The sequence below is a fragment of the Labrus bergylta genome, chromosome 20 (genome assembly GCF_963930695.1).
Source record: "Labrus bergylta chromosome 20, fLabBer1.1, whole genome shotgun sequence".
NCBI classification, from domain to species: domain Eukaryota; kingdom Metazoa; phylum Chordata; class Actinopteri; order Labriformes; family Labridae; genus Labrus; species Labrus bergylta.
Genome location: NC_089214.1, coordinates 1350525 through 1361214, shown reverse-complemented (window position 1 = coordinate 1361214; position 10690 = coordinate 1350525). Strand labels below are relative to the sequence as shown.

Here is a 10690-nt window from a genome sequence, read left to right as displayed (position 1 = left end):
CTCACCTCTCCCTCTCTCTCTCTCTTTTTTTGCTCTCTCTCCCTCTCTCTCTCTCTCACTCTCCTCCTCTCTCTCTCCCTCTCCTCTCTCTCTTTTCACTCTCCCTCCCTCTCTCTCTCTCCCTCTCTCTCTCCCTCCCTCTCTCTCTCTCCTCTCTCACCCTCTCCCTCTCTTTTCGCTCTCTCTCTCTCTCCACTCTCTCTCTCTCTCTCTCTCTCTGTCTCTCTCTCTCTCTCTCTCACTCTCTCTCTCTCTCTGTCTCTCTCTCCCTCTCTCTCTCTCTCTCTCTTGTCTCTCTCTCTCCTCTCTCCCTCTCTCTCTCTCTGTCTCTCTCTCCCTCTCTCTCTCTCTCTCTCTCTGTCTCTCTCTCCCTCTCTCTCTCTCTGTCTCTCTCTCTCCCTCTCTCTCTCTGTCTCTCTCTCCTCTCTCTCTCTCTCTCTCTCTGTCTCTCTCTCCCTCTCTCTCTCTCTCTCTCTCTGTCTCTCTCTCCCTCTCTCTCCCTCTCTCTCTCTGTCTCTCTCTCTCTCTCTCTCTCTCTCTCTCTCCTCTCTCTCTCTCTGTCTCTCTCTCCCTCTCTCTCTCTCTCTCTCTCTGTCTCTCTCTCCCTCTCTCTCCCTCTCTCTCTCTCTGTCTCTCTCTCTCCCTCTGTATTTAATGGAGTTGTTTATCCGAGCTCGTCCTTTGCCATGCAGTCTTCATTAACACCGCTCGTAACACGGGGCATAAAATGTTCTCCTTCCGGGTGCTGACAGTCCACCCAGATGGACGGCCCGTTCATTAGCCCAGAGACAATTTTGAAGGAGCATGGCGAGCGCAGACTGTCTGAATAACGATGTTGCAAAGGGGCATTTTTTGGAATATTGAATAACATACAACATCTGTTTCCCATGGCTCCTGATAGCGTCAGGACTGCAGGTCTTTAATGAGCTGGTGTCGGGCGAGCACTTTCATGGGTGCTCATGTGGATTAGCGTTTATGGGCCATGCCAGCGGTAATGATGCCTCTTCCCCCTTGACTGCCTGTGACATTTTTTTATTTTTTTGTTGTGTTTCCTTTATAGGACTTGCTGAGGCCCCCCCTCTCGCCCCCAAGGCCTATATCGGTCGCCCTGCTGGAGCCCCCCGTTTTCTAAAGTCCTGGGATTGAAAGAAGAGAAGAAAATGCAAAACATAACGGCGGGAGCGACAGACGGGATCGAGCTGAAATGTGGAATGTCTGGAAGTCACAAACTGATCTTCACCCTGGTGCCCATCGTCTACGGCTGCATCTTCGTCATCGGCATCGTAGGGAACAGCATGGTGGTGGCGGTCATCTACTGCTACATGAAGCTGAAGACGGTTGCCAACATCTTTGTGCTCAACCTGGCCGTGTCCGACCTCACCTTCCTCATCACGCTGCCCATGTGGGCCACCTTCGCCGCCACGGGCTACCACTGGCCCTTTGGGGGATTCCTGTGCAAGGCCAGCGCCGGCCTCGTCATGTTCAACCTCTACACCAGCATCTTCTTCCTCACGGCGCTCAGCATGGACCGCTACCTTCGCCATCGTGCACCCGGTACGATCGCGCCGGTTGCGCACCGTGGTTGTACGCCCGTGTCACCTGCGTGGTGATCTGGCTTTTCGCCTTTCTGCTCAGCGTTCCCACTGCGCTGACCCGAGACATCCACCACATCAAGAACTCAAACACCACGGTGTGCGGCGTTCTGCACCCAGAACTTGAGGCTGAGGCCATGAGGCTGAAGGAGCTCCGGCTCGCCATCAACCTCATGAAGAGCCTGCTGGGCTTCCTCGTACCCTTCGTCATCATCATCACGTGCTACTGCCTCATCGGACGGGCGCTCGTGGGGGCGAGGCAGATCCAAAAGAGCACTCGTTCCCGTGACGATGAGGTGCTGCGCATGCTGGCGGCCGCCGTCCTGGCGTTCTTCCTGTGCTGGGGGCCCCCACCAGGTGTTCCACCTGATGCAGGTGCTCACGCAGCAGCTGATCCTGAAGGACAACTGCGCCGTGGTGGAGATCATCGACACGGCCATGCCCCTTCACCATCTGCATCGCCTACTTCAACAGCTGCGTCAACCCCATCGTGTTACGGCTTCGTCGGGCACAACTTTCGCAGGAACTTGCTGCGTCTGCTGCGCTGCTCGCCCCGCAGAGCGACGGGGCCCCACCCGAGCATCAGCTCCAAGGTGAGCGGCTTCTCTTTCAGGACCTCTGAGGCGTTAAGTCTCACGACCAAAAGTAAAGCGTCCTCTGATGTTAAGTGATAGAAAAAAAAAGGAGGGGGACATTCTCACTCTCCCCCGCTCGACCCGTCTGCAGTTAAAGAGCGAGGGACGGAGACATTCAACGATTTAAAAAACCCCAACATGCAGAATGGTTGAAATTGTTGTTTTCATGTCCCTCTGTGATGATGTCATCGAGACATCCATCAATCCATCCATCCATCCATCCATCCATCCATTTCCTTACACAGGAAACGATACCCATTTATGTAAAGAACAGGATCCGACAAAAACATCAGAAGTACATCAACCAGTCCATGTGGGAGGCCAAAATAAAAAAAAAAATCCTCACAGGAGCTTTAAAAAATGATTGTAAACATGTCATGATGTCATCGAGACGTTAACTGACCTTGTACAGTGCTTATCTGCGGGTTTGATATTCACAAGCTGTCATGTCATGCAACACACATGGTCGTCGTATCCCCGCTCTGTGAAACGAACGTAATCGCCCCGACATAAATGTAGTATATCAATGGAGCATTTCCATATGTATGCATAGCTTATCCCATTATTTATCAAATAAATGCATGTTCTGCAGAATTCTGCTCACAGCGCAGTACTTTATATCGTCCACTGATAACGGCTCTGTGTGCTCAGCAGGTTGCTCAACAGTTGAAACAGTGATCAAGTGCTCAGCTAAGACCCCTCCCCCCCCCCAAAAAAAAAAAAAAAGAAAAAGAAAAAAGAAGCGTCGTATGCTTGCTTCATCAGCAGCTGGAACAATTGGAAGCTGAAGTGTAGTTTTAAAATGTGATGTGAGTTCATATCAGCATCAACCCCCCCCCCCATCATGTTTGAGTCTGCTGTACTGTAAGTGGTCATCATGTCCACATACCTGCTCCTCGTGTTTGCATAAAACAAAGAAATGCTGAAATGTTCTGGGAGGGAAACATGCTGTACAAATGAATCACTCCAGGTCGTGTGATTATTGTCAATATATCTGGTGGTTGTTGTTGTTGTTGTTGTATTTAAACATGTTGATAGATTGTTGTTTTTTTTACCTTCTGTGTAAGTGTACAGTTTGTGAATATATGAAAAGATGAGAATATGAATAAAATCAAAAGAATCTAAAGTCTTGAGTTGTATTTTTTGATTATCTCATAGTAAAAAAAGAAACACATGATCTTAATTACTCATGAAAGATATCATAAGCTGCAGAAACATCCAGAATTAACAACTGATCAGCGCTCTAAGGAATCATAATCAAGTGACCTTGGCCCAAAATTTCACCCGAGCGCCTTCAGCACCTATTAATCATCGACTCCTGAAACCAACAGGTGCGCTGCACGAGAATTTTTTTTTTGGGAGGATGCATGATAACATGGTGCTGCATCATCACGGGCGGGGATTGGTGGATGGGGGCGGCAGGTTGGGGGGGTTATAAGGGCTGCCGAGGGCTGAGAGAAGCCTCACTGCCAACATGAGGATCCTTCTGCTTTTCGGATTGGTGGCTGTTGCCCTGACTGATGTCACACGCTTCGAGGGGTAAATCTCTCACCTTTGACTGAACGGGGAAACACATTACGTTTCTACCAATTTTGTCTTTTTGTCTTGTATTTTTGTGGATTTTTAACACTGCTTCTATTGAGAATGTCGTACTGAATTTAGTTGTAGACTACTACAAAGGCAATAAACTTCCTCATGCATTATGTCTTAAATCACACGTAAGAGTTGCTCTGAAATATAAAAACTGTGGTGCTAATCATGTTTTTTTCATTGTGTTTGCAAAATGACACAATGCACTAAGACTTCTTACTTGTTTACTCATTTCTTTTTTGACTTTTTAGACAATATTTAATTCATGAATTTCATGAAATTGCATCCTCATTAGTATTTTTAGAAAGGCTTCAAATGTACAACCGCTCAGCGGCTGTCAGGCAGCTACTACTCAATTTCTACAAATCTTTTATTGTGAAAATACATCGAGATGGTGGAAATTAACAAGCTAGAGTCGGATAATGCTACAAAAAAAACAAGAAATACGCTCAGAAATGTGAATCATATCACTTTGAGTGTTGAGATTTAATCGTGATTTCTCCCTCTTTTTTTCACATTAGAGAGAAAGTCTTCCGTCTGAAGCCCACACTTGATGAGCATGTGACCCTCATTAAGGACCTGGCCAAGAGCATTGAGGTTTGCGCTGACACACTCTCACAAATCTTATAACACTACCCTCGATGTCACTGCAGGTGTTAAATTGGCTTGCTGAAGATAAAAGAGGCTACATTGGACGTCGTGTTTTAGGCTCTTTCTTCTAATTCACTTCATGTCCATTCAGATTAGCAAATGGGGTCAAACAGAACCTTTTTAATTTCCTTCCCAGAAAGTCGATATTTGGCATATTCACTAAAAAAGAAAGAAAGAAAGAAAGAAAGAAAGAGGCTGAATTGTTGTAGTAGGTTTTCAAGCTCCAAATGTTCAATTGTTTGGCTTTGGCGCCCTCTGCAGCTCGACTTCTGGAAACCCGAGAGCCCTGAGCTGGTGACCATCGACATCGAGGTGGATATCCATGTGCCCGCCATCTACCTCGATATGGTGTACACCATGCTGCAGCAGAGCGACATGCAGAGCGAGTACGACAAAAAACTGAGATGCAAAATTAAATCATTCAACAATCAGTTGCACTTTTAAAAATGCAGGTATTTTATTTCACACATGCAGTGTTTTCACATTTGTTTTTCTCTCGTGCGAATCCCTCTTAAAGGGTCCTTATTGAGGATCTGCAGAAGGCCGTTGATGGCCAGGCTGATGGTGGACAATCTCCCAGAACCCACAGCTACACCAAGTACAACACCTGGGACAAAGTAAGATCCAGACGGATTATCAGTGACACTCTTTACCCTGAATGGATTGCTTTTTCTTTCTTTTTTTTGACTATTTTGTATTTGTTCTGTTTTTTAATTTCAGATCCAGTCCTGGATCGCCTCCATGGCTTCCTCCAATTCTAATCTGATCAGCAAGCAGGTGATCGGAAACACCTACGAGGGACGCGCCATGACTCTCCTCAAGGTATTTAATCAACCCGCCTGCTGTGTTGATTAATTTTTGGATATGTACTACCACCAATTAGGTCTAACTAAGTGTTTTGTGATTACTCTGACAACCACAGCTTGGAAAGAAGTCCAGCTCCACCAAGCCCGCTATCTTCATGGACTGTGGTATCCATGCCAGAGAGTGGATCTCTCCCGCTTTCTGCCAGTGGTTCGTCAAGGAGGTAAGAGAGACACCTGGGTGGACGTTAGAGGAGTTCATTAAAGAGTTTTCCATCTTTCACAGCACAGCTTTTTTTAATTTTTTTTATTCTTTCTCAGGCTCTCTCCACCTACGGCAGCGACTCTCAGATGACCAGCCTGCTCGACCAGATGGACGTCTACGTTCTGCCCGTCTTAAACATCGACGGCTACGACTTCACCCACAAGAGCGTATGTTACACAACCCCATAGGCCTAAGTTTATAGTCTGACCAAATATAACCAATTGTTTATCTTAAAACACAATTTGTCTGACATGATTATTTTGTGCGCTCTGGGGATTTTAGAACAGGATGTGGAGGAAGACTCGCTCCAGGAAATCTGGATCCAGCTGCGTTGGAGCTGATCCCAACAGGAACTTTGACGCTGGCTGGTGCTGTAAGTCTTACAATAGGCACGGTTTTATCTTGAATTGGCACACCAAGAGTTTTATATAGCTCCACTGTAAAGAGTAGTGTTGAAGGGCCAAAAATATCTGTCATAAAATAGTATGACAGTACAAAACAAACATGAATCCTACATTTCCAATGATACAACTTGGTAGCGACCCATGTTACACTAGTTATCACCGAAATGCCCATCCATCATCCATCCATCCATCCATCCATCCATCCAACCATCCATCCATCCATCCATCAATCCATCCATCCATCCATCCATCCATCCATCCATCTATCCATCCATCCACCCATCAATCCATTAATCCAACCATCCATCCATCCATCCATCCATCCATCCATTCATCCATCCATCCATCCATCCAACCATCCATCCATCCATCTATCCATCCATTTCCTTCCACAGGAAACAATATCTATTTATGTAAAGAACAGGATCGACAAAAACATTAGAGGTACAACAACCAGTCCTTGTGGGACGCCAAAATCCACATGAATCAAAAAAAATCCTCACAGGAGTTTTTAAAAAATGATTGAAAACACTTAACAAAATTGCAGGTAAAAGTGATTTTAATTCATGACGACTGGGGAAATTATGAGAACATTTGTGGTTTCATGTTGACACAGACTTCAGCCCGATGACATCATAATGACATCATCAGGGTTATTTTCTTCAGAGCCACAAAAGATAGCAAACAAAGAGATTCTTTTAAGGCTGCATAAGTCATATAAAGTGAGCCTCATGTGCACCATGTGCAGCTTTCAAAGAAGTAAAAAAATATTTCTATTGATGTTTTTTTTCTTTTTGTTCATGCAGCCATGGGAGCCTCCTCAAACCCCTGCAGCGACACCTTCTGCGGTTACTCCCCCGAGTCTGAGATCGAGGCCAAGAACGTCGCCAACTTCATCCGCAGGAACAAGTCCACGATCAAGGCCTACCTCACCGTCCACTCCTACTCCCAGCTGCTGCTCTTCCCTTACTCCTACACCTACTCCCTGGCTGCTGACCACAGCGAGCTGGTAAGTCAGCTGAATCAGGGCAGGGAGCATATAAACCAACATGCTTAGACAGTCACAATGACTATATAATTATACATCATGGCAGTGTCACATGCATCGCTCTGGTGCCGCAGGCTTGTATGTACGATCCTGGTGTACACATGCTTTAGGTCCCCAGATAAGAAATGCTCAATCAAAAGATAAGATTCAGTCTCAATCTACATTTCACAAGTTCATGTTTCTCAATGAATTACTGAGATCTTTTGTTTTCTCTCTGGGGGTGACAGGTGTCAATATGAGTCGGGCCTTTAATTACTTTCAAACATAACTTTCAAAATTACAAACTTGTGCACAGCAAATACGAGAAAGACTATTAAAATTGTACATTCACACCAGAAAGAATGTTTAGGTGTGCACAAAATAAGAATATCAATAAAGAAATGAAGGAATTTACTTATTTGAGCACACAAACCTGCTTCACGGCCTGCACACATACGCATTATTCTGTCTTTCTTTGCACAGATGTTGTAGTTCAGTGGTTCTAAACTCATCTAGCCTCAGGCAGGACCCACACCCAACTCCTCCCTGAAAAATCCAGACCCAAATTTCTGATACTTTTCGACCAATCGGAGTTGTACCGACTGAAAAAATGGTGCAATTTGGACCTCAGTCAGTCCAAAACATGTGACACGAGGCAAGAAACTGAACTAAAAAAAATGTGTTTAAAAAGCGCTTCACAGACAAACAAGTGTCTTTCCAGACACACATACTTGCCCTAATCACAATGACTCTGCGACCCACCTCTGGGTCCCCACCCACCAGTTGAGAACCACTGTTGTCGTTCATCGTTTTGTTTGTGTACTGCAGCTTTTTCTTCTTATTTTTTGGTGCACAAACAAATCAAGACTAAATGCATTGGGGCCTCTAATTTGTGAAAACATGCAGCTACACCCGGCTTGTTAAAGGGGATGAGCTTTTATTTGGAGTTTTACTGATTTGAACGAATGTCTCTATAGATTGTTTTTCTTAAAGCTTAAGCATGAAATCATCCCGGTCCCATTAATCCTGTTATCTAAAGGTTACACTTAGCTACTCCCCCGCTCACATGCCTCGTCCTCATGGCTCTTTTTGCCTCTCACCGGGGTGTCCGAGGGGCTGCACAGTTAACACTCACACCCCGGCTCCAGCTCCTCGCCCTGACAGACGCACATCACACATCTCTGCCTCTCTATTACTCACTCGTAATTTAAGCTCTCCTCCGACACTTTGCACATCAAAAGATCTCCAGGGATCTGTCATCGCTCGTCTGTTCCAGCAAGAAAATATAATTTCCTGTTTGTGCATTTTTCTCCCGGGGGTTTTTCATTTCCTCCTGGAGCTCGCCGAAGCTTTTGAGTTTTTTGTGTAATATTAAGAAAAATGTTTTGTTTGAAGTGTAATGGCTTGTAGATGTTCGAGTGAAGAAACGTGTTTACTATTCTCTTCAACCAGCTTTTGTTGTAATTGTTGGTTAGGTTTGTTCTTTTAGACCGTCAGTGTTTTCATTTAAAAGAACGACTAATTCATTTCTTAAAAAGAAATAATAACTCAGGCGGTTCTTACACTGGAATCACAAGAAATAAAACACATAGTTCACTGCATCCATCACTCTGTTATGTTTTTTACTGGATTATACGGTTAGCTTTGGTGGCTAATGTTAGCTCACTTTGTCATATTGCTGTTTAGGACTTAAACAGGCTCATAAGTTACAAACTTTTTACCTCCTGATAGGTCATTTAACACTTCTGATGTTTCCCTTTCTCATAGCTGAAGGTTGCTGAGGGAGCTTCTTCTGCTCTGCGCAGTCTGTACGGTACCCGCTACACCAGTGGACCCGGTGCTACGACCATCTGTAAGTATACTTTGTATTGAGGCAAAACTTAAAATCATTGTTGTTAATTTCCTCCAGATTCTGGTGTAAATTGTCTTTAGGTCCTGACAGAAATTAATAACTCATGTTCTCTGAAAAAGGAACAAAGAAAATCCATCATCTGTATCAGTTTGTAAGTCTGTAAAAACTTCAACCAATGTCTGCCACGAGGTACCAATCTGATGAACCAATCAGACGCCTCCCTGTCTCCCTGCTCGCTCTCTACCTCCTGCGTGCTCTAGCTCACACTCAAAGAGCGTCACCGATGACTTTAGGAGTTTAAACTGTGAGTTTACTGACCGCTGAATGAGACATGAGACGACGTAGTTTCTACACAATGACAGAGATGAGCTGAGGTCCACTTCTGGAGCGACGGCGCTCTGTGCATGTGAGGGGGCGTGGCTTTAGAGGGAGCACAGAGGGGAGGGGGTGCAGACAACGCACTGAGGGAATGCTACTTTCAAAATCATTAGTTTTAGAAAATGACCAACCCTGCCTTTAACAGCCAACTTTCCTTGAATGAAAATGTGAGTTAATTTGTGTGAATTCAGAATCAGCTTTTGAGAGTAATGACCTCTAAAGGTAAGAAAGGTCGATGGTTTTCACTCATGTTGACAAGACAAATGTTTATTTTGGCATTTTAAAATTTGAATCTGAGCGAGAACACATCCACGCTGTCTCACCTCGTCAGCTGATTTGATTCTGAAAACTTCCCCCCTCTCCTTATCCGCCCCCCCCTCAGACCCCGCCGCCGGAGGCTCCGACGACTGGGCCTACGACCTGGGAGTGAAGTACTCCTACACCTTTGAGCTGCGTGACACCGGTCGTTACGGCTTCCTGCTGCCCGAGTCTCAGATCAAGCCCACGTGCGAGGAGACCATGCTGGCCGTCAAGTACATCGCCGCCCACGTGCAGAAGAACCTCTATTAAGGAGCCCCGAACTGCCAGGACCCCCGCCAACTCAGCCCCCCAGCCCCTCCAATCTCTCAGCCTTCTCAAGGCCGTAACCATGGATACGGGCAACCACCCGCCATGTTTCCTCGCTGTGTTTGACAGAATGTCAAGATGAGTGCAAACAATAAAATCAATGAACCATCCCCGCATGCTGAACACATTTTTTTTTTATGTGTACATGATAATATATCGTCTCACCGAGCAGGCGTTTGTTGTTTCTTTGTTTTAAAATATAAATCAAAACAGTGATATTTGGTGAATAAAATACAGATTACACCGAAAACAGAACGTTCCTAATAGGAAAGAAATCCTCTCTGCTGCCTTCATGATCAAAGAAAACATCGAGCAAATCATCCAGTGTGCTGCTCTGAACAACTCAGACACAATTTCTCCAACAGAGGAAACCAAAAGCATCCATTCATTTACTGCATCATCGTCTTTGAACTCTGGTGACCCCTCTCGTCAAGCTGGCTGTGGTCCAGCGGTTGAGCTGGGAGCATCAGTCTCTTAAGATATTTAGCCCATGCAGCAGCACAGCACGTGATGTTGACGACCACAGAGTACTCCCTGGCAGCGTCTCCACTCTGCCAAGCATCTGACCGAGTGGAGAAAAAGAAAAGGAGCCAGAAAATCAGCGGGGGGGGGGGGGGGGGGGGGGGATCCGACATGCAGCAATGGCACACATTTTAGAAGCAGAAGGTACATGCACATTTTATTTTATTTGTAACTGAAGAAATGACATGACATCTGAAGTAGCTGAAAGAGAAAGTTAAATGCACAAAAGAAACGAGAAAAAGAAAACAAACAGCTGATTAAATAAATGTCAGATAGAGACGCTGATCAATGTCTGAAACATTTATGGTAGAGGGATGCAGAATTAGCAGGGTAACCAGTTATAT

At 45.3% G+C, this 10690-nt stretch overlaps 2 protein-coding genes across 2 annotated transcripts in view; both read left to right on the top strand.

Moving 5' to 3' along the window:
• Nucleotides 1-3353, top strand: part of agtr1b (angiotensin II receptor, type 1b) — a 6415-nt gene extending 3062 nt beyond the window's left edge. The window contains 6 exon segments of the mRNA XM_065948875.1: nucleotides 1061-1538; nucleotides 1540-1584; nucleotides 1586-1936; nucleotides 1938-2033; nucleotides 2035-2085; nucleotides 2087-3353. Coding sequence (XP_065804947.1) covers nucleotides 1161-1538; nucleotides 1540-1584; nucleotides 1586-1936; nucleotides 1938-2033; nucleotides 2035-2085; nucleotides 2087-2263 — 1098 coding nt within the window. The 5' untranslated portion in view covers nucleotides 1061-1160 and the 3' untranslated portion in view covers nucleotides 2264-3353.
• A 286-nt stretch (nucleotides 3354-3639) lies between these two features.
• On the top strand, nucleotides 3640-9934 carry cpb1 (carboxypeptidase B1 (tissue)). The gene is made up of 11 exons (XM_020656645.3): nucleotides 3640-3766; nucleotides 4339-4414; nucleotides 4730-4854; nucleotides 4986-5085; nucleotides 5189-5290; nucleotides 5391-5495; nucleotides 5593-5703; nucleotides 5819-5909; nucleotides 6747-6949; nucleotides 8735-8819; nucleotides 9580-9934. The coding sequence occupies exons 1-11, from the start codon at nucleotides 3702-3704 to the stop codon at nucleotides 9765-9767; spliced, it is 1251 nt and encodes a 416-aa protein (XP_020512301.2). The 5' UTR covers nucleotides 3640-3701; the 3' UTR covers nucleotides 9768-9934.
• Nucleotides 9935-10690: the final 756 nt, after the last annotated feature.